The sequence below is a fragment of the Centroberyx affinis genome, unplaced genomic scaffold, assembly GCF_046629955.1.
Source record: "Centroberyx affinis isolate AG114_WGS23_722 - 3 ecotype Tasmania unplaced genomic scaffold, CSIRO-AGI_Caff_v1 ptg003857l_1, whole genome shotgun sequence".
Taxonomy (NCBI): Eukaryota; Metazoa; Chordata; class Actinopteri; order Beryciformes; family Berycidae; genus Centroberyx; species Centroberyx affinis.
Window position 1 is genome coordinate 204331 of NW_027281704.1, and position 22685 is coordinate 227015.

The 22685-nt window shown below is 43.3% G+C and overlaps 3 protein-coding genes across 5 annotated transcripts in view; 1 reads left to right on the forward strand and 2 right to left on the reverse strand.

The window, feature by feature from the left end:
- Positions 1 to 826: 826 nt before the first annotated feature.
- tmco3 (transmembrane and coiled-coil domains 3) overlaps positions 827 to 22685 on the forward strand; it is a 31737-nt gene continuing 9878 nt past the window's right edge. The window contains exon 1 of the mRNA XM_071541378.1: positions 827 to 1065. Within this exon, the coding sequence (XP_071397479.1) occupies positions 1029 to 1065 (37 nt within the window). The 5' untranslated portion in view covers positions 827 to 1028. The remainder of the gene's footprint in view (positions 1066 to 22685) is intronic.
- Positions 5897 to 11205, reverse strand: adprhl1 (ADP-ribosylhydrolase like 1). The gene is made up of 7 exons (XM_071541393.1): positions 10992 to 11205; positions 9231 to 9395; positions 8530 to 8655; positions 8155 to 8295; positions 7778 to 7905; positions 7126 to 7258; positions 5897 to 7018 (listed from the first exon to the last, which is right to left on the reverse strand). The coding sequence occupies exons 1-7, from the start codon at positions 11203 to 11205 to the stop codon at positions 6849 to 6851; spliced, it is 1077 nt and encodes a 358-aa protein (XP_071397494.1). The 3' UTR covers positions 5897 to 6848.
- Positions 13210 to 21131, reverse strand: dcun1d2b (DCN1, defective in cullin neddylation 1, domain containing 2b). Of its 3 annotated transcripts, none has more exons than XM_071541380.1 (7): positions 20917 to 21131; positions 18936 to 19152; positions 18619 to 18787; positions 17887 to 18017; positions 17460 to 17542; positions 16811 to 16907; positions 13210 to 15823 (listed from the first exon to the last, which is right to left on the reverse strand). In XM_071541380.1, exons 2-7 carry the CDS (start codon positions 19108 to 19110, stop codon positions 15744 to 15746), a joined length of 735 nt encoding a protein of 244 aa, XP_071397481.1. In that variant the 5' UTR covers positions 19111 to 19152; positions 20917 to 21131; the 3' UTR covers positions 13210 to 15743. The 3 variants fall into 3 exon arrangements, with proteins under 3 accessions (XP_071397481.1, XP_071397482.1, XP_071397480.1); XM_071541381.1 differs by lacking the exon at positions 20917 to 21131 and adding an exon at positions 20001 to 20161; XM_071541379.1 differs by lacking the exon at positions 20917 to 21131 and adding an exon at positions 20005 to 20026.

A 22685-nucleotide genomic window follows, 5' to 3' on the forward strand; every position in this document is an offset into this window, starting at 1 on the left:
ACGTCATTCAACTGCTGGCTACAACAACTGAAGTCCCCTTCCGGGAAAGTTATTCTATTATATTCTATTCTAAAGTTCAGTTGTTATGGGCAATACATTGTTGTCTATGCTTCAGGTGTGTGTTCATCGTAACGTATGTGTTCATAGACAAAACATGTTGCTTCCTGGTGCACTGAAATGGTTTTGTGACCTTTATGAGCATGTAATTGGGCAATTCTCCGCACAGCGCTCCCTCTGTGTTAGTGTTAGAAATTTTCTCACACTACTGAGCACATTTTATGGTTTGCAAGTCAAGTGAGATGACCATATTCCACTGTGATGATCATGAGTGAATTAGGCAGCATTTATATTATGAGACATTTCAGAAGTTTGTTCTCAAAACTTAACAAGCTACAGTCATTAAAATAGAAACTTATGTCACATGTTAATAGTTAAAACAGAGCCAATTAGAATAAGGATTCTAATTTGGCAGTAAAATTTGAGTTTTAGGAGTTTTGCCAGTAAAATTGTTAAAGATTTATTTAACCAGAAAAAGCCTCATTGAGATTAAAAATCTCTTTTTCAAGAGTGTTCTGGCCAAGACAGGCAGCAGTACAATTAACATATTACAGACAGACAACATGCAACAGATTACAGACAATATAAGTTACAAATTGCACAAATGAATATAAGAAATCACACTCTGAGACATTAACAGTAGCTAAGGATAGGCAAGTCAACATTGAGTCCAGGAGCACACAGGGGGAAATAGACTAGCTAATTAAAACATTGACAACCTGATGTGCCTGCCTCCAATTCCTTCAACATAGCTTTAAATGCACCTAGTGAAACCAGCTCCCCGAGTTTCAAATCATTTTGCAACAAATTCCAAGCCGAGGGAGCAGCACACAAAAGCCCTTTTCCCCAGTTCAGTACAGACTTTGGGGACAGATAGCAAAAATAAGTCCTGGGAACACAGACAATAACTTCCAGCACTTCAAGAATTACCTAGACAAGGATGTACCAGTGATTAAGTCTACAGGTGGACAATGCAGGCCAAGCAACCCGAGCATACAGAGTGCAATGGTGAGTAAGAGCTTTAGAATTAGTAATGAACCACAATGCTCCATGATAGACAATATCTAATGCACGAAGGCATTGAGAAGATGCATGCATGTATATAACATCTCCAAAGTCAAGCACAGACATAAAGGTAGCAGCAACCAGACTCCTTTTAGCCTCATAAGAGTGGTCCTAGGACTGAACCCTTGGATATGATTCTCATGCGAATGGCTAAGAGAGAGACAGGGAACAGGGAACCAGAGACAATGAAGTGCTCATTGAAACAGTCAAACCAGGGGGTCCCCAGCAAATTGATGAATTGTTAAACTTCACCATTATTTCATTTACAAGAAGTTAACACAATTAAAGAATGTAGAAGAATGACTATATTTTGATCATAGTTTCACTGTTATCTTTCTACCTACAATACAGATGGGCATGGAATTCCAGACAAATCATATATTCTCAGATTTGGGTCCAGGAGACAAAATCTCATCAAATGGGGCCCTAATGTGGACTAAATCAGGGGTCCTTGATATGAAAAAGGTTGAGAAACACTGTTCTACTGTACAGTCTTCAGCTCATATTGTGCAGTGTGAATGTTTGTTCTCGCCCAGCCTGTATGCAGCCTGCTGCGTTAACAGTGTTGACACAGCAAGGAGCCATTTCAAAACCTTTTTTGCAAGAAGAAAGGACAATGTTGATTCATTCCTGTGAACGAAGATGCATACAGATTGGTCTCCAGACCAAGCAAGTTGGCCCATATTTTAATGCATTTTAACTTACAGAAAAGTTATAGCTATTTTGGTACGGCGTACTGTATGCAACAACTGAACCTTGATAAGCACTTGCTCAGCCAGTTTAACTGCTATAGGTTAGTTGGAGGTTATCGCTGCTGTTAAAAAATCTTGAAGTACACTGGTGAAATTTTTTTCCCCATCCTTACATAATAGAGCCTCTTTATGAAGCAATATACAAATAAATTTCTCTGATCTATGAAAAGCATTTTAGTACAAGCCCATGTAATGAAAAAAACAGCTTTAAATGAAAAAGATGTTGCAAAATGTAACACTGAATAAATGTAAGCGACATGCATGTTGCATTTATTAAATAGGTTTTTGACCTTGCAGGTGTGGTACATTGTGGTCCACTGATTGTACAATCGTATATTAGCTTTCACTGTGGAGAGAGATTGAGATGAGATTCTGTTTCACCTTGTTTTTCAAAGCAACCTAGAAGGTAAAAGTGTCAGTAAAACGTATGATTTTCGGCTTATATGTGTGTTTCACTGAAGGATCCCCATAGTTTATAGTTCTGTATTTTGGTCTATCCTTCTGCGTGTTTGTCTGAGGTTGAATCTGACTAGGTAGTGCCAGGACCGGGGTCTTGCTTTCTTCAAACAATGCTTTAGTGGTGGGGATCTCAGAAAGTCTACAACCAGGCAGTGCATCTGTATCTCTCCTGTCCTCGGATGTTACTCTTCCCTCCTTTCCCTCCTCTTCCTCGTCTCTCTCCTGCAGTTCCCCCTCTGCTGCTTTGCTTTGTGTTGCTGTAGTGAGGGTTTGCACTTTGATGTCAGGAAAGTGTGAGTGGAAACTTCCTGATGTCATGCACCCAGTGTTAAAATCAGTCGTTGAAGCATCAGAGGTTGAAGGCAACATGGTGACCGCAGTAGCTTCAGGGTGCGGTGCTGATTGAGGCGAGGAGTCGGTCTGATCAGCTCCTTGAAGATGATCTAATCCATAACCTCGCGGGATGAGGTACTTGGGCAACTGTCTTTGAGCGATCACAGCTTCGGGTGGATCCAGCTCTCCCATTGCCCTTTCTAATAAGGGGGTGTCTGATGTTGAATCTGTGCATGTACAAAGTCCCTCGCTTTGGGGTTTTGTAGTGCAACTCCTTTGACGAACTCTCGCAGAAAGTTTGCATGTGCTTGCCTCCATGTGAGAGCACTGCAGGGCCACATGAGGAGCTTCTTTCACCACATTAGGTATGTGTTGTTCAGGTGAGTTTTCTGAAGTCCCAGGTTTGGGTTCCTCGAAATATTGTTTAGGAGAGGACTCGGCACAAGCCAAAGACCACATAGAAGGGCAGGGCAGGACAGTTGTGCTTGCCTCCATGTGAGAAGACTGTAGGGCCACATTAGGAGCTTCTCTCATCAGGTTAAATGACTTTTCCAAGCGTGTTCTCTGTGTGTTTTCTGAAGTCCCAGGTTTGGGTTCCTTGAAATATTGTTTAGAAGAGGACTCCGCACAAGCCAAAGACTGCACAGAAGAGCAGGGCGGGACAGTTGTGCCTTCGTCCTTGTGAGAACACTGTAGGGCCACATGAGGAGCTTCTCTCATCAGGTTAAGTGACTTTTCCAAGTGTTGACTCAGTGTCTTTTCTGATGTCCCAGGTTTGGGTTCCTCGAAATATTCTTTAGGGGAGGGCTCCGCACAAGTCAAAGACGGCACAGAAGGGCAGGGTGGGACGGTTGTGCTTGCCTCCATGTGAGAACACTGTAGGGCTACATGAGGAGCTTCTTTTGCCAGGTCAGGTATCTTTTCCAAGTGTCGACTCAGTGAGTTTTCTGATGTTCCAGGTTTGGGTTCCTCGAAATATTCTTTAGGACAGGGCTCCGCACAAGTCAAAGACGGCACAGAAGGGCAGGGTGGGACGGTTGTGCTTGCCTCCATGTGAGAACACTGTAGGGCTACATGAGGAGCTTCTTTTGCCAGGTCAGGTATCTTTTCCAAGTGTCGACTCAGTGAGTTTTCTGATGTTCCAGGTTTGGGTTCCTCGAAATATTCTTTAGGACAGGGCTCCACACAAGCCAAAGACTGTACAGAAGAGCAGGGTGGGACAGTTGTGCTTGCCTCCATGTGAGAACACTGTAGGGCCACATGAGGAGCTTCTTTTGCCAGGTTAGGTGACTTTTCCAAGTGTTGACTCAGTGAGTTTTCTGATGTCCCAGGTTTGGGTTCCTCGAAATATTCTTTAGGGGAGGGCTCCGCACAAGTCAAAGACCGCTCAGAAGGGCAGGGCAGGATGGCTGCCACACACCAGTTCACTGAGGCCTCTACTTGGGGAGAAAGCCTCTGAGGCTCTGGGAGCGAACACTCCACAACAGAAGTTGGACTGAGCAGCTCTAGATGCCCATATTTTAACTTGTTAGCGATGCTATGAATTTCCTCAACTGCGCCCTGAATTTCACCATATTCCCCTGAACTCCAAACCTTCACATCCTTATCATAAACTTGACCTTTTACATTTTTCAAGGAACCACAATCTTCAATCTTTTGATCTGAAGGCTGGTCCCTCACTTGCTTTGCTCTTAAATGATTTTGTTCTCCCTGGTTTGAATTTTCTCTTGTTGAAACATCTCCTGGCTGCTCTGGTCTTTGTTCTTTCCCGTCTGTAGTTGAATGATTTCCTTTTACTTGTTGTCCCACAGATTTACTTTTCATGTGCTTTTGCTGTCTTTGTTTCGGGACAGTTTGATCTACCTCCTGTTGGTGCGCTTTTTCATGACAAGCTACCATCTCTTTTATATAACTTGTTACCTTGACTCCTCCAGAAGGCCTTTCATTCGAGCTTTTCAAGTCACCTCCCTTACGTACAGTCGCCATGGTTTCAAACTTCTCCATCAGTGAAGATAGGAGGAGCCCTTTCCCAATGAGTCTTGTCTTGATTGGCTGTTTCCCCTCCATATTCACACCCATTTCCTTCTGCTCAGCCGCGGCAAACCTGGCCACCATGTCCTTCACACTGCCCCCTCTCTTCAGTCCTTGCCCTCTTTTAGCCTGGTAACTCTCACCCTTGTGCACGGCAGGCTCCCCATCTTGGTTCTGGTTCCCACTACCGCTCTCTCTTCCTCTGGAAGGCAGCGCCCCCACCTTCCTTTGGTGGGTGATGGGGGGTTTGGGTGTGGACCTCGTGAATTTGGCCTGGAGGAGCTGGAATGAGGTGAGGCGCCGGGGTGTCGTTTTTCCAGCTGTTTGATTTCCTCCATACTTGTCCGGTACCTTCTCTTCTCTTGGATCCAACCCACATCTTCTAAGATTCTTTGAACCCGTCCCACCAGTCTTGCCCTGGGTCAGTTTCTGTGCATCAGTGATCTGAATGGCAGTGGAATTTGTTTTAAGTTGAGTCTGTTTCATTGGAGCCTCAGCCCCCAGACCGGGCCATTCTCTGTTTCTTGTGTTTCTTTCAGCTTTAATACCCAACCCAGGCCTTTTCACGTTTCCATTTATGGTTTTCCGGTCAGGAAAGTCCTGTGTCAGGTACTGCAGGAGACTCTCCAGAATCCCTCTGAGCTCTGGACAGCAGGTCCGGTCCCTGACCAACTTCCTCGCCATACTGACATCAGGGCTGATACTGGGTTTCTGGTAACCTGGTCTGTGGAGAATAGAAGACACGCACAACTAAATCCCTGGAGCTGTCTTCAGCTATTACCAAGTATTACTGAGAAAATAGTGACAGATGTTTTACAGCGGAGTGGAGGGATGCTTTTCAATTCATTCAATTACCTGAACTGTTGTTGGGAAATAGTGTCAGTATTCGGTGCATGTTTGTGAGGAGAACATGTTCTTTTATGTCAGCAGAGAAGAAGAGATAAGATGTTTAGACTTGAAGTATTCTGGCAGTGCAGAAGCTGTTATAGCTGATTAGTTCAGGGGAAAGCAGGGCGGGTGGGGTAAGAAGAAGGAGAACTAGGGTAAAAACTGAGGATATGAGGAGAAGATGTCAGTCAAAATAAATATTTTACCCTTATAGTTAAGATAAAGAGAGACAGGGACTTCGAGAGTGGTGTATAGTTGAGTCCATTTTAATCTCATTTCATATTTAATAATCACCATGTAACGGGGACTTAACAATTTACAGTACACCATACATAAGTGCAAATAAGAGCAACTCATCACAGTATAAGAAAATGTAATTACTACAGTCTATTATATTATGCAAACAAGTTTAAATCATATGAAAATCTCTACCAAATGTTACATGCAACTAAAGATAGATAAGTTGAGTCCAGAAAAAAAAGTATTGATTTTATAAAGCACCTGAGATTCAGGTAATATTTACTGTTACAAGCGTCTAATAACCTTCTGAGGACAGGTGCTTTTATTAAAAACTATTAGGCTTCGTCAAAACCCACAGTAGACAAATTTGAATTTGCAAAAGCTTTTACGCTGGTTTTCATGATCAAGATATTCCATCAAACACCATAACTGTATGTGCTGAATGTTAATACAGGTTAGCTTTAGAGGGGGAAAAGGTCAGAGAAGGAAGTTATCCTCTAGTGGTAACTACTTTGAAAAGTTAACAAGGATCCGGTTACTTTTTCCCCACAATTCTATCATTAAATATTAGCGGGAGTCATAGCAACGGAGCTACTGGAGCAATTAGTAAAAGTCATTTTATGTTACATCCCCTGCCATCAACAGAACATGATATTTGTGTAGAGTAAACTGATCCCAGATCCAGGGCTAGACAGACAATCTCACAGAAAAGCGTAAATATCAGACCAAGGCTGCAACTCAATACTCTAAATGGTCTCCCTTTGATTGTTTCCTCTCCCTCACATCTACAACAACAGGAGTATGCTTTTAACTTTCCAGTTCATGTTCGCAGATCTTGGAGTGCAAAACAAAAAGGAGGAGAGGAGGAAAAGAGAAGAAAGGATAGGATGCCACTTAAGACTATTGAGACACTACCAAGGAGGACTTTGGGGGGGGGCAGTGTGGGACAGAGGGAAGCAGCCTTTTAGAGTCATATGCAGTTCCTCTGATAGCCAGTAGGGTTCAGGCCAGAGAAGAGCAGGTTTACTTCTCTATGCACTTCTCAGCAGACGCTGCCTTGTACAGCGCAGCTCCCAGCTCTTCCAGGCGCTGCCGTTTGTCCAAATCCTGGTGCAGCCCTGCGGGGACCTGGTTCAGGCCGTAGATGAGGCCGTAGAGACAACCTGCTATCAGACCCGTGGCTTCACTCTCACCTAAAACAACAGAGTGTGTTACAGAAGTCACGCTAAGCAGGCAGCGTGTTTGATTTGGCTGTGTTTGAAAGTGTCTTGCAGTTGCAGGACGCCGTAGTAGCCCTCACCTCCGTGGAACATGGCCCGTCGGCAGAGGTCGGCCCAGTCGCTCCCTGCTGCCAGAAGCGCGTCGTAGGCGATCATGGGGGCGTCGTGGCCCCTGCGGCCCGCACGGCCCTCTGAACTCCAGCGCTTATACATCTGTATGGACAGGGACATGGAGTATAGAAGGAACATACAGGTTGAGAGGGAGAGAGTTAAAGAGGAAAGCCACCCATTTTAAGAATTCACATATGCTATTCCTCTGCCCCAGGACAGTTCAGTTAATACTTTTGAACATGCACTGCTCTTTCCTAAAGCTAGAAAGTAGAGAGCAAACCCTTGAATTTGTGAATTCGTGCCACTCGGATGTAAAATCTGTCACTGCTCCATAGACAATGAATGGGGCACTGACTTTGTGGAGTTCTTGCACCCAAATGAGGTTTAAATTCTGGTTCAGAACCTGTTAGCAATGCTAGAATATGAACTTCCTAAACATCTTATGGCTCCACAAAATCAGTGCCCCTCATTCTCATTCTCTACTGATACAAATTCAAGGGTTTTCTCTTATTTCTAGTGGTGTAAGTTGACCAACACTGACTGCACTGTCCTGGGGCATAGAAACAACATATGTGAATAATTAAAATTGGTGACATTCCCCTTTAATTGTTTAAGAGTTACCTTGTCTGTCTCCTCGGCATCGTAGCGATCAGGGAGCAAGGGTTTGTTCTGCCCCTCCTCCTCTATCCCTCTCTCTTCCAGGTAAAACTGCCACTTGGCCTCAAAGTAGAACCAGTTTTCCTGGTACTCTACACAGGAATGCACAATTACAGGCATCACAGGTGTCAGCTGAGATACCTACACTGGTCTACTGATATTCTTGCTCTCTCACTCATACAGTACATACATACTGAAGCCTTACATAGACGCACAAGACACACACATACTAATATTACAGATTTTCTTATATATATAGAAGCTGTAATTGGCCTGGATTAACAAACCAAACTAATAAAATGATCTGCCTCTAGTACAAACACAGAGAAACACAGTCTGACCTGCCATGTGTCGTATGGTCTTCTTGCAGTACTCCTCAGCCTTTGGGATGACCTTCATGAGCTCGCGGCCCCAAGTCACAGGGGGTTTCCCCTGGATAGCATAGGATGCGAACAATGCCGTTGTCAAGGAACCTAGGAAGCCTGAAGCCAAGAGTCTCACCTTGAGTCACTATGGCAACGCTGCCTTCTGAGAACTCAAACTCATCGATTAAATGACAAAACCATGAATCAGCTGTTTACTGATAGCTGATGATGATGTTAACTGATGGCAGAATGCAATCAGAGATACAGACAGGTAATCGTCAAGACAGTTAGTCAACCATATTATAGTGGACGGACTTGTTTGGCTGGGTTAAAAACTGCCAACAGTGTCACCTGTGGGGTGGTTGTGGGTCATCCTGCCTGTCTCAACGCTGACCTCCACCAGACTGTCCAGTCTGTCAGGTTGCCAGTACCGCATACCAACACACATGGACTTGGCGGCTGCCCCAAACCCAGACCCTGGACACACACATTCAGACACAAAGCTTTTATATTATTATAAGGCCTACTCATAAAATGTTATATTAACATATGAACCAGGGTTGGGGCCATTCATGAATTGAATTGAGAATGCATGGTAAATTGCAATTCAATTCCTGGAATTGGAATTGTACCCAGTTATAAGGAAATAGAATTGTAATTGAATTGGAATGACATGAAACAGAATTGAATTCTATGAAATTCCACTTCTAAGAGAGGTTGTCTTGATTTGCTAAATATTATAATATATTAAACAAATCAAATACATGCAATCATAATGTATGTATTACAGTTACATGTTATGCATCAAATACCACCTGAAAGGTACCTTTGACATTTTATGATATTGATAATATAAAACATTACATGTAATCTCAGATATGTGGTAAGAAAAAACAAAATTCCAACACAATTCCAATTCTATTTCCTGTAGGTTTTTCAAATTCCAATTCTAATTCCTCTGTTGAATTGGAATTGATGAGTTAATTCATGACTTGACCCCAACCCTGATGTGAACAGGCAGTGAAAAACAGATATCTGAGATTTCCAGTGACCTTTTTCATTGAAGGGAGTATGCCAGGCCAGCAGGAAGTTGTGAGGTTTGAGGTGAGCGCAGCCCTCCACTGTGGCAGGATCAGGGGCTCGACCCTGGAGAGATACCATGGCCTCCACATAGAGACGCACCAGCTCCCGGTACAGGTCCTCTAGGCACCAGTAGTCTGGACACACACACGCACACACACACGCACACACACACACGCACACACGCACACACGCACACATATACAGTGACTGAGAGTCATTCATGATTGGCATGCAAGGCAAGATGAGTGGAGCTGTGGTGGGCTAAGTTTAGCTTCGGCCTGCTGGACCGCAGATTAGGAGCAGAATGCCTGCAGTGGAGTCATTTCCAGACACCATGGGCTCCACTGGGATCCGCCAGCAGAGCTCACAGCCGTCCTGCTGGAGTGTGTTTATGTGCGTATGTGAGAGAGAGAGAGAGACAGTCTGTGTTGACAAGGAAGCATCACTTCTAATTTAGCGGTGTAGGACTTTGGCGACAGACAGGGGCTTTCGCTCCGTGGACTGGGCTGCGATGCAGATGGGTCACAGAGAGGTTGAGGGAGGATAGAGGGCGAAGTCATTGATCTATGCTTTGATAAATACTATAATAAGTGTGTGTAATATAGTCATTCTTGTTTTGTTTTGTACTACCTTATGTTCTCAATCCCCTATTCTATACAAGAAAGTATAATATGCCCTGACACTGCAAAGGGCCTTTCACGCACTGTTTTTAGTGGCTGATGCTTTAGTCATTAAAATGCCTTTTTTCTACCTTTTGTTGTGGGATACAAATAATAAATGTAATATTGTCAGTACTGGTGTAAGCTTTGATCCACAGAAAATTTGTTTTCACATACTGTACTTCTGTATGTTGGTAGATCCAACAAATACTGATATTTAATAACATTCATTCCACTCTGTGTTTTTTTCTGGTTACTGTGTGTGTATGTGTTTGTGTGTGTCTGTGCACATTTGTGCGTGTGCACAGTGTGCTGGCATGTTGGAATGCGGCTAAGCAGGGCTTCCTAATCTCAAAAGATGTCATCACCATTTCACGGGACTGCTGTCGCTGGCTTTGAGCCGTATCCGCAGCCAAATATGATACTGGTAGATTATGGAGGAGCTTGGCCTGCTATTGTTTAGCGACCAAGAGATGAGGCTCAGGTTTTCCGGATCATTCTATTTTGGACTCTTCTGTCCCGGCAACTCCTGGCCAGCCTTCAGAGCTGCTTGAGACGACATTTCAGTGACGGCATTTACATTAATGCTGCCGTTGGGATTTTGTCTCTGATGATGGGTCGTTTATGGCTGCAAGGATTATGGTGTGTCGGCAGGTTTTGCCGTAAAAAAAATATTGTCTCAGGAAGTGATTAGCACTTCCATGGACTCTATACAAGAAGTTATTCTGGTCCGTCTAAATGCAGAAGGATGAAAAGCCCAGTTGGACAGGTGTGATGCTGTGAGTGTCTGAATTTTAGGACTGGATGGAGGAGTGAATGAATGAGTATGTAAGATCTGCTAAAGGTTGTAAAGATGGATGTAAAATGAAATTAAACAAACACCTTAGAAGAGAAAGTCGTGTTAGTGTATATAAATTAACAAAAGTGCTGGGTTAGCCACAATATGAATTATCTTTTCTTTTAGCCCTGTGCAAAATACAATCTCTTCCTTGCTGTAATTGTCGTTCTGCAATCTTCATGTCAGCAGACAATATTCTTTCTCACTCTTCTCAACATCCATGTCCCACCTACCTGTTATAAGTGCCTCTGCTGTGGTCATGTGCATCAACGCTCCATCACTCAGGGGCCAGTTATCGGGGTCCAGCTTCAGGGCCCCCAGACCCCCCAGAGAGGCCAGCTCCTCCTGGATCTGCCGGCCTGATGTGCAGCCTTCCCAGCGGCCCTTTCTGTACCCCAACGCATCGCCAACAGCACCCAGAACCATGGCTGCCTGGAATTTCTCCATGATGCTGGGCTCCTCTCTTTTTACAGTACTCAGGACACGCTGACTCACCGAGCTAAATAGGACAAGATCTCCTGAATGAAGCCGTCACACCTCTTCTGTGATTCAAATTGTCCTTGTCATGTACAAATACAAAAATCTGAACACCTTCAAGCTATAAGTCTTTTCGAGAATGCTCCACCACCACTGATAGCAACTCTACAAGCTGAATCAAGGACTATCCTATCACAAGTTCAACTTCCAATAACTTTCCAAAAACTCTCTTGCCCCAAAAACATCCCCAAGGACCTTACACAGCCTCTCTAACGCTCATGCTGTTGCTCTCTGATGATGAGATTTCCTCTGGATGTGGAGCGACCACAGACTTCTGTCTCTTCAGCTAGACATAATCTCTCTCTCTCTCTCGCTCTACCACCTTCCCAGCCCCAAAGCTCTCTTCTAGTCGCTCAACTTATCAACGGTCTCTCACGAGCCTCTATCAGTCTCTCACAACTCAAACACACTCTCTCTGTCCCGAGGGTGGGCGCACACACACACACACACACACACACACAAACACGCATGCATCATCTTATCAGCCGCAGCTTCTTTGTATTGGGCGGCAGCGAGTTCAGCTGTGATCAGGTGTCTCCTAAAAAGGCAATCCCCATGGCTCCATGAGCTTCATAGCCTAAAAGCTGGATGGCTGGGAGTGGCGGTGGGGGCTGTACAGATCGGCCTGTGGGGGGGGGGATGCTAATGGGCTGCTGGGCTGGAGTGCAAGTCCGTCAGCTGGTGCGGCCGGAGCCTGTTGACACCCATCCCGCCCCATGGGAGGAGGGTAAGAATGGAGCATCATCCCGGCCCGGCCGCCGCCCGGTGCTCCTGCCTCCCTCCCTCCGTCCCTTCATTGAAGCTCAACTCTCTCTGATCCTAACCCCACTATTTTAAACTTCTTGTATTAATCATATCCTGTCAACACAGCTAATCTCCTGTACTGTGCACCGCATCCAAGAGTCACCCCCTTCCGCTCTTTCAATCCACATCTTCACCCAAGGCCTTAGCCTTTTAGCCGTCTGTCAACATCGAATCCCCCAAATCACTCAACTCTCCTATCCATGCGGCTCCTACTCCCACTGCCTCATCTTGATCCAAACTATTCTTTTCTCTCAGTTTCAGTCTTTTTTCATTTTACAGTGTTGGTGAATGGGCCCTAAACATACTCATTGTAACAGGAGACAAAGCATTACCAGGAGAGCTGATGATGATGATGATGACATGCAGCAGGAATGCAACCTGATAGGGGTCAAGTGTTGCCATGATATTTTACACACACACACACACACACACACACTGTAGGGCCGTGGCTCTCAGTTGTGTGCCATCACAACACCAGGTGATTTCACTGTTTAGTTCCCCCTCTCTCTGGTTGCTCAGAGGAATAGACAGAACCAATAGGTGGTGACTTTGACACTCAGATAACCGAGTCACTTTTATCTATGTTAGATGTGTTTACTTGTTCTTAGCTGGACAGTTGTTGTTACTAGTTGTTTTGTCACTAGATATGTAACAGATGTCAGTAGTAAGCTGTATGTGACACGAGGTGTGTATGCTGTTTGTATGTCAACAGTATACTTATTATTTTTATTTTCAATCTATTAGGACTTGGCTGAGAAACAGCACTTTTGTAGCCAAAGACAAATTTTCCCACAGGGAAAAATTGAGTATATCTTTTCTTATCTTATCTCTGGTTGAAGGTGTGCAAATTGGTGAAATCAGTGGGTGTAGTGTTTGGATGGGATGAAAACCTGCATACTTTTGAGTCTTGATGGGACATGACTGAGAACCACTGCTGTATGGGGCATATAGTAACACATTATTACACTTGCAATCATCATCTCCAACCAACTCACATGAAAATGAGTTTCTGAAAACAAAGAATACATTTGTTGTCAGGTGTAACTGCTATACTTGGTAGATTGTAAATATGCAATACAGATGCCATACTTTGTTAAAAACAACATGCTTTATTGACAACCTTCTTTTGCCAAAACAATGTGCTGTATGCCTCCATGACAAAAGATAATATGCTGTCAATATTTTTTCTTGCCAGCGGAAATAATACTGATTTGAGAAGAATGATCTGCATATGACTAGAAACACAGTTGACAACACGTTTGACAACTAAAAACGTACCACATGTACCATTTTAGGACAACGAGGGATGTCGCCTTTCCCTGCTGCAGAACCACAGACGCTCTCTGGTCTTAAGTCAACTACAATCAACTGGGGAAAGTTTTCACAAAGTCTTGCTGCCTTGAACAATTTGTACACAACCTTGTACTAGACGGACAGACCTCCTTTGAAAAGAAAAGTTGCAAAGTAGTCAGAAACACCTGAAATATTTCGGTGGATCAAAACAAATCTCACTGGCTGTTTACTTAAATTAAAATGAGCGATACATTTTCCAGCTTGTAGAGTGACTGTTTTAACAGTCACGGCAGAACTGGTCTCTCCACACCTCATCTGCATCAAACCTTTGACAGTAGGCGTAATAAAAAATAATTGCCTTCCCACCTGATTTGCCAACCTCTTAAAATCTACATTCCTGCATACTCCCCCAGTTTAAGACTGACGTAGGTATGTATATGTAAATGAGAGAACTCTGACGCAAGTCTGTCAACCTAATGGACAGAAAGGGCAATTATTTCCCCTGTAGTTAGCCGCTGACAGGGCAAACAAATTAGGTGCATATGTTACTGTACAACAGGGGTGTAACTTCAGTCACCCCTTGTTTCTCTTCAAGACACAGCATAGGTTTGACCCAGTGTATCCATGGCAACAAATAAACAACTGGCAGGGCAACATCAGTGTGGCTGGTTGGTGTTTAGCACAGAGAACATAGCAAACACTGATGTAACTACAGCGAGCCTCCTGCTGCTCACTGAGGCTCGGAGAGAACTACTGGTACCTGAGTTCTATTTTATGTCACACGCTTTAGCCAAGACAGGATTGAATGCATTTAGCATATGCAGAGTTGTTCAAGTGTTTATAATCGTACTGAAGTGAGATATGGTTTTCTCTGTAGTAGTGAAATGGTCTCTTCACATGCCACCACTGCCTCGCTTGCTAACACCACAGTGTGGACTTAGTTGTGAATCCATGAAAAGCAACAGACCGAAAACTCCGAAAACAGTGTAAACAAAACGTTAAAATACTTTGAACTGACTGGGATGTACACGTTCATTTAAAAAAAGTGTAGGATGTGAGTGAAACCTACTGTCATGTAAACTGAATAGCTCTGTAGCTGTGTGCAGTGCTGCCTGGTAAAAGACCTACAACAACATAAAAAGTGTCAATCAGTGCAGTTTGTAGAGTTGGCAAGTACAAGACATCACCTGGATATTAGAAAACAGTCAATGTGCCAGTCAGTTCCTCCTTGTGTACAACAGTTTACACACTGCAAAACAAAACTGAACTAAAAATTAACGCAGTAGCGTTGTAAAAACTGAGGATCCCATATGCTTCTCAGGTACTCATCATGATTATAAATTTAATTTCTTATTTTCTCAGATATATATTGTCATTCTTCTAAAGCTCTATCTATTTGTTTAGTCCTATGGGTGCAGTATCTTAGAACTGCAGCAATAGTGTATCTGCTGGTGCTGAGCTCAAAAAGCATGCTGCTCTGTCCAATTCTCAATCTGAATACAAAATGTGGATCTGAACTTTTACACTGTTGCTCAGTAAGAGTGGATCGTCATTTCGAAACTTCTTCGCATAACAATAAAACCAAATGAGAACTTTTTAACATTATGTCGTAAAGAGGCAGAACCTTGAACCCACAAAACACACGCATACACACAAACACACAATGGCAAGCAAGCACACGTTTTCTCTGCTCTCCGTGTGATTGTATGAGAGCCACACATTCGCAATCTCAGTGAAAATAATGTAGATTAATTTTTTCCTCCTCAACTTCCATGGCACTGCTTAACGCTAGCTGACAAAAACATGCAGATTTTAACATCCTATTCCATTCACATTTGGCAACGCGAGAGGCCACATCCTGCTGCGTCTTGATCACCCGCTTCTGCTGAAAGCTCACTTTCTGTTATTGTCCCTCTTCACTGTGCCGGGGGGGCAGGGAAGGAGGGTGCAAGGAAGCGAGCCAAGTCCACAGCAGCGGTTCTAAGCCACACCCATTTGTGGTTTGCTCATGAGTGAGGAATATTAGGATAACCATCATTGCCTTTAGCAATTCCAAAGTCCTTCCTTATCAGTCCACTTGCAGCAACCTAAAAAAAAACACAAAAAAAACAAAACACTCTTCTCCTGTTGTTTCCCCTCCCGCTTTCCTCTCTGAACTGGCTGTCCCAGGTCTCTCCCCAACCAAGGTCTCTTATTCAGTTGGAAGAACAATCTCACCAACAACCTGCAGACAGGCTTATTGAGAAGTAGTCTCTTTTTGGCTCATGTGTATAAAAATCCTCAGTCAAAAAAAGAAAAAGAAAATTGGGAGAAACACAAACTCCACCCATGGCATGGAGCTGGGACGGAGACTATATGGTTTTGCGCTTGCTCCCCGTCACGATTGGCCGAGCAAACTCCACAAAGTCGTCTATGAGGACAGGCCACGCCCCTGAGGAGAGAGAAGAGAACACAAGATTAGTTACCTTTCCAAGTTTTCTAGCACAATGACATGATTCATCCAAGCAGAGTCTAGTGATGTGGTGATTTGGACCTCTGCCAAAGCATCCACAGATGCCCCCTGCTGGCCTGGAGGTTGCCCACATTGGATCCTTATCTACGGTGTTTATCCCTTTTCCCAACATCCCTCTCATTGTTTTTGTAGTTATTGCTTTGCCACTGGTGGAGGAAATACTTGAGTGTACAATACGAATAATAATAGTAAAAGAAAAGGTTGAAAACTTGCTGCTTTGCACTAGTTGTGCAGCTGCATTCAATCTTTCTATTGGGCCAGAGGCAACAAAAAATAACTGCATGCCGCATACGTATGAAGAAGAAGTCTTACACACAATACTAAGTAACTTTGAGTAATTAGATTAAAGTGGTAGTTTGAGTAAAGTGTTTACATGGGTCCAAGTAATTCGATTTCCCACCCAATAACCAGGTTTACATGATCTTATTTGATAGTTTACTCAGAGAAGGACGTGATGCAATGAGATCCAACCCACAGTCATCTGGATATCAGATGAAAACTGTTGGAACATTTTATCAGTTGGCATTGATGCGCTTACAAAGCAACTTAATGCAACTCTGCCACTATTCTCGCTGCAGAAGACGCCGTAATGTACTCATGCAGCACACAAGTGTTGATTGTCTAAACAAACACACAGTCACTGCATTTGTGTCAACTGTGACTTTTTGACACATGCACAAAAATCAGGCTAAGGTCAAGGCTATGGCTATGGACAAATACATTTAAAAAAAGGTGTTTACATGACATTGCCTGAGCCTGAGTTAATCAGGATAAGACTAAATTATCAGCATGCACTCAAACGTATCCATTGAGTGTTTGGGTTTAATTAATGGGCCTGACAGCAAGACAAGGCTTCATCACTGAGCTAATCACTGAACTGTATCTTGAGGGACTTCATCAGCTCACCTTCCTCATCATAGTTTGACATGTCATCTGCAATCATATTGCCAAAGTCCAGAAGGAGGTTCCATGTGTCCTTTGGAATTGACCGCTTGTGATGCTCCTGAACACAGAACAGAGAGAGGACCAGAGTGAGAGTTCAACATTATCATCAGCAGAAATATTGTCAAAAGAACATAGAGATGGGAAAGGACAGATAGTGTGTTTTGCTCTTGCAGATCATCACTTTGACAACTAGAAGGCACTTGGAGAGCGCAAACCTCAGGCAATGCTGAGCAATTCTCAAAACTTGATGTTACAACAAAAGACATCATTCCTATGACTTGAATTTTAGATTAAAATGTTGCAAACATACCTTCAGGATTTGGAATCAAGACTCTAACTCCATTAGTTTAAAAGTTATGGCTAAAAAATGATAATCGCCTAACAGAGGAAATCTCAGATTATGATCACCACGAACATCAAATCAATTGTCCTTTGGCCCAAAGCCTATCTGTCCCCCAAATTTAATCAAAATTTTTGAGATACTCTGCAGACAGACAGACAGAGAAACAAACAAACTAACAAGGGACCAATCATAACCTCCTTGGCGGAGGTAATAAAAAATCTTGGTAGATAAAATAAATCAGAATTTGTTCAGGGGCTCCACACTCACCAGTAGGAAGCGGTTCCAGAGGTCCAAGAACTTGAAGCGACCTGTCAGAACTAGATTCCAGTAAGCCACAGCCATCTCTAGGTCTAGGGGAACAAAGTAGAATAAGAATTTAAATGTTTTGGAAAAGGAAAAGGACACAGATATCACACCACCAAGGGAACCAAGCCATCAATGCTGTCCCAAAGGAATTCAACATCTGAGTTAGGAAAACAACACCAAGGTGAAGTCTCTCTCAAAGAGCGCTACCTGGCAGTACCAACTCAACTCAAACAAAAAACTTAATTGCAATGATGTCAAAACCATTATTTATTCTACTTCATTCAGAAATATTCCAACTACTGCTGTGCAATGCCAACATGGGGGCTTTCTTTTCTTGTAGCTTTAACCTCGCTGCCCTCTCCTACATGCTCGGCTCGTCTATGTTTACCTAAGCCCTTCTGGCCGGGGTTTTTGGCAAAGTTGAAGGTGAACTGGTAGAAGTCTTTGAACTTCCCTGTGTCTTTCAGCTCCTGCTCTAGTCTGGGAAGGATCGCCTTGAGTTTCTCAGGACTGTCACAGCTGGAGGAGACATTGAGGACACACAGACAACAAAATCAGACTTCCAAAATCCTTCTATTATAAAATTATACAGTGATAGATTGTACATGCTATGAACTGTGGAGCTGGTAGGCCTAACTTTGAAGTCCAATCTGAAGTTTCTGACTATATAAACTTAGAATATAAGTTTACTACATATTTATGTAGTATTAATATTTGATGTAGTGGTATATAACATTTATATGATGGTATGTAAAGCCCTTTGAGACATCTTGTGATCAAGGACAATATACAGAAACTAGACTAGATATCCAAATTTGAAATTCTTTTTCGTTAGAAAATGCTGTTTGAGACTCATAATTGTTTTGGAAACAACAAATTAAAAACACTTTAAACTCATATTAAGCTGATACCTAGTGCTACCCTTTTTATGGAGCAGGGTCATTCAGTTTTAAGAATGCTGTAGTGTCTCTGATCCGAGTTTTAGTTTTTAGTGTAGGGCTGTAGCTACCCTTTTGTTTACATTTAACAAATGTAATAACGAATTGTGGCTTTAACGCTGCATTAACAACAGTCATGGTTCGTGGCATCTGCGGCACCAACCGTATCACTTGTTGCTCACCCAAGCTCAGCCATGCCGTCCAGGAACTCTTTTCTGCTGAACTCGCACTGTGTGGCGGCTCTGAACTTCCATGCCACAACCAGAACACTTATGCTGGCCGGGTCCAGGGTCAGGTCATCACAGAACTGCTGGATCCCATCGATGCCTATCTTGTTCTCATCCTGGGGGTCTGCAAAGACAGTCAGAGTAAGCAAAACAGTGCAGAGAAGTGCAACACACAAAACGAACAAGACAGCGCTGGTATAAATACATGTCTTGCTTTGCACGTCAGTTCTGAAACACAATACAGACACTTGAAGCTGATCCCTAGAGCTTGCCTTTGTATCTGTTGTAGAGCTGTTCCAGCTTCTTGCGGTCCACAGAGGTTTTCATGGATTCTTTATAGTAGAGGTCTGGGTTTTGGAAGTAGTTGTCTGTGGCAACTTCTAGTTTCCAGTCATTCTGTGTCAGGCAGTACACGGCTGTCCTCTCGCCTGCCTGTGTGAAGGACATGAACTGCCGAACCTTGTCCTTCTGCGATGACTTCAGCTTGTGCTGCGAGACAAATCACGCACACAAGTAAATGGGAGAGACAAGCATGGAAGCAAAGACAAGCATGTGGAGTTTGCATTGCACATGCACACACACTAGACACCCATAAACTTTCTTAAGCTTTGAATCTGAGTGCAAGCTTAGCATTTACATGATAAAATTCTTTACTGCAAACTTGTTGCTGTCATCCATCTGTATACAAAACAGTTAGATGTGCATACTCATTAAATGGCCCGCCAATACAGACAGTGTCCAGAACACTACCGCTGAAAATGTCGGTTATGTGTGCATGCAACTGACAAAGTAAAAGAACCATAACAAGCTTGTTATGTACTGGCATAAGTTATTTTTAGGGAAAACGTTGCTACTTGCAAATGCACCGCCACAAGATTCCGTTTGTTTACAAGAAATGCGTCGGCGTGCTAATTTAACCTAGATGGCCATCGTGAGAATTGCACCGTCTTTGCAGAATTGCAGACCTGACCCACCCGATGATCAAACAGCTATTCACCGTGACAGGCCAGTCTTTGGCGACCCAGTTTCCAAAGCAGGGGCGTGTGAACCAGCAGGCTGTCTCTCCTAACCCAGGGCAGCATAGGCCAGATACCAAAAAGGGAAAGGTACGTGCCGCAAGTGCGGGTGTCCGATCTCAAAATACCAACAACTGACCTTCCATTTCCCTCATATTCCCTTAGTGAACGACACATCACTCTGACAATGCGACACTTAGCAGAGGACACCCCGCTCCCCCACATCTGAGTGTCCCCACTCCGTACATCGAACAACTTATCAGTATTTGCACTTGTTTAACAGGGCTAAAAATGGTCTGGGTTTGTCATTTTTTATCTTACCTACCATTTTATCACCCGCTGTTTTGGCCAACTTGATATCCAATTACTCCTGCTACGCCTGCGCGAAAAGCACTGCGCTACTGTAGGACACTTGAATGGTGGGGATTGTAGTTCCGTAGCATTGCTTACAACCTAGGCCTTGTGTTTTGGATGCCCTTGGGTTAATGTTTACGCAGTACAGACAACTGTCTCAATAAATGGATTTGCTTGATTAGTAATCAAAGCGCTTCTTAGTTTACCGAGATCCATTTAAGTTAAAAAGATCACATTACGCATCACACCACCGGTGTATCATGATATAAAGACGTGAATTTGAGTGTACCAAAGGATGAAAACATTACTTTAAACTACTAAAGTTCTTGCATCACTCTAACATATTTCTTTTATGATTTTTCTGCAACCATTTAGGTGTCTCGACATATCATTAACCTCGCTAACGCTGTCAAAGTTTAGTGCACTTGACACGGACGAGCTAAAAAAAACACACCTGAAAACTACAACTCCCATATCAAAGCAGATAAAGACATGTTTCGGAAGTAAAGTTAAGATGATCAAAGTTATAATCGTTTCGCGACAACCTAAAGGAAATATTGTAACTATCGCAATTTTTTTTATCCATTTTACTACGTTATGACATGCCACAATGACTCATTTCCAAACAAGTTGCCGGAGTTTACGTAGCGATAGCTAATTCGCTAACGTTAGCGAAGTTAGGGTTAGCTTAATGTTGTGTCATAGAAGTCCATGTCAACTCAGCTGGCTGGAGCTGGTCTGACAGCTCTCAGGAATTTGAACCTAGCTTTAGTTAGTGAAGACACTGCTCCAGAACAGAAAACAAGTTGAATTTAACACAAAAACTGCTTCAACTCGCTTGATGTTTCACGCTAGATCGCATTCCAACAGTTAACGTACTTACCGGATAGACAGAGCCTAGCTAGCGCTAACGTTAACGGCGGTTAGCCGTCGAAGTAAATATGAAGTTGGTCGTCCAGAAGTAGTGAACGCCTGCCCCGACGCTGGCTTCAGCTATGTGGCAGGGGAGGGGTGGAGGTGGTGGTGGTGTGGTACAACAGCATGATTGTTCCCTTCTTCAGTCGTGGAGTGGAGTTCAGAGCCAAGACAGTGCAGATATTTCGCAGGTAGCTATAGCCTTCGTTATTTATCGTCTACGCGGTGTGTTTATAAACTGTTGGCATTGGAATTCTCATTGAATTCTACATTGATTGATTGTACAAAATAATGATTTCACTGCACGTTACGTCCATGTAGTCTCTCTGAAATCCCTCACTGTGTGCATGTGTGCGTGCGTGTGTTTTAAGCTTGGTACTGAGGTAAACGTGCTATAAAATCTGCCCTAAAGGACACACGTAATCATGATTTGTCTTGGTTTTCAGTGTAGGCATTAAACTCATTTCCATTTCAATTTTATCCTATTTACATTACATGTACATTTTAGGCATTTTACTGATATTCATATCCAGAGCAGTTTACAATGTGTGCATCAATAGGATGAGCTTCAGTTCCTAGATTACCAAAACTTCAGAAACAACCAAAATTAATAAATGCAAAGGTCAGGACCTTAGTGCCCCTACAGTACTCCTGTGGCCATAGAGCAATCCTGTAAGAAATAGAATAAAAGATAATGATAGAGAGCATGTAGAGTTTTCTGTACTATTTGGTGTATGAAAATTTTCTCTGCCGTCTGGCATAAAGGGTTGAAAATATGTGTAATCAAATGTCAGGAATTTATAGAACCTGAACATTTTAGGGGGACTCAGGTCATTATAATGACTGTGATGTGTGTGTGTGTGTGTGTGCCCGCCCATTTTCTTTTCAGTAGGCAAGCCCTAAACAGTGGTGCTATTGATTATAGCAACAGTAGCGGAGTAGCTGCAGTCCAGTCATACGGAGAGACAGAGGAGTGGTTTGGAAAGTAAACATCACTCAGCCTGACTCATGCTCACAAAGGTGCGGACTCAGCTGGGTCTCAATTGAATTCATTCAATGTAGGATTCAATCATTATGCATGTGTAGTAAAATGATAATGGGCAAGTGCATGACTTGTCAGGATGGGGAGGACATGCAGTTGACAGTAAAAAGATTTGTTAAATTGGCTTCATACTTTGTCTTTTGTGTTCAAGGCATAGATGAAGATCATAGTGAGTGCTGGCAGAATAGCAAGCATTGCACAAATTGGAATTCATACCAGTGACATGCCCATTCAAGTCAAGTGTACTAGACGGAGTGCTACAAGGTACTATTAGCCACTTAAACCAGAAAGTAAGACGGGTCACTAGGTCACTTGTATACAGGTGTGTTTCATACGGAACAGATAACACAGTCAGCAACCTGGTTGGCAAAGCTGTTCAGGTGTAGACCACACCCAGCCTAAACAATAGCCCCGTCTCTTGAGACTACACTCGAGCGCAAAAGCACTCACATTGTATTGGAATAAGATTATCTAACACTGTCACATGAAGCCTTTGGTAGAGGGAAAAGCAAGAAACACTGTCGCTGCCTGTGCTGTCGAATCTCCTGACATCTGCTCTTCCTCCTACTGCCTCTCTTTAGTCACTGCATTTTGACGTTTTTCTGGCTCTTTTCATTCTTGTTCCCTCTCCCATGCCTCATCTGCCATAATCTGACTCGCTCTCTTTTTTTTCCATTTGTCTACCTCCTTCTCTG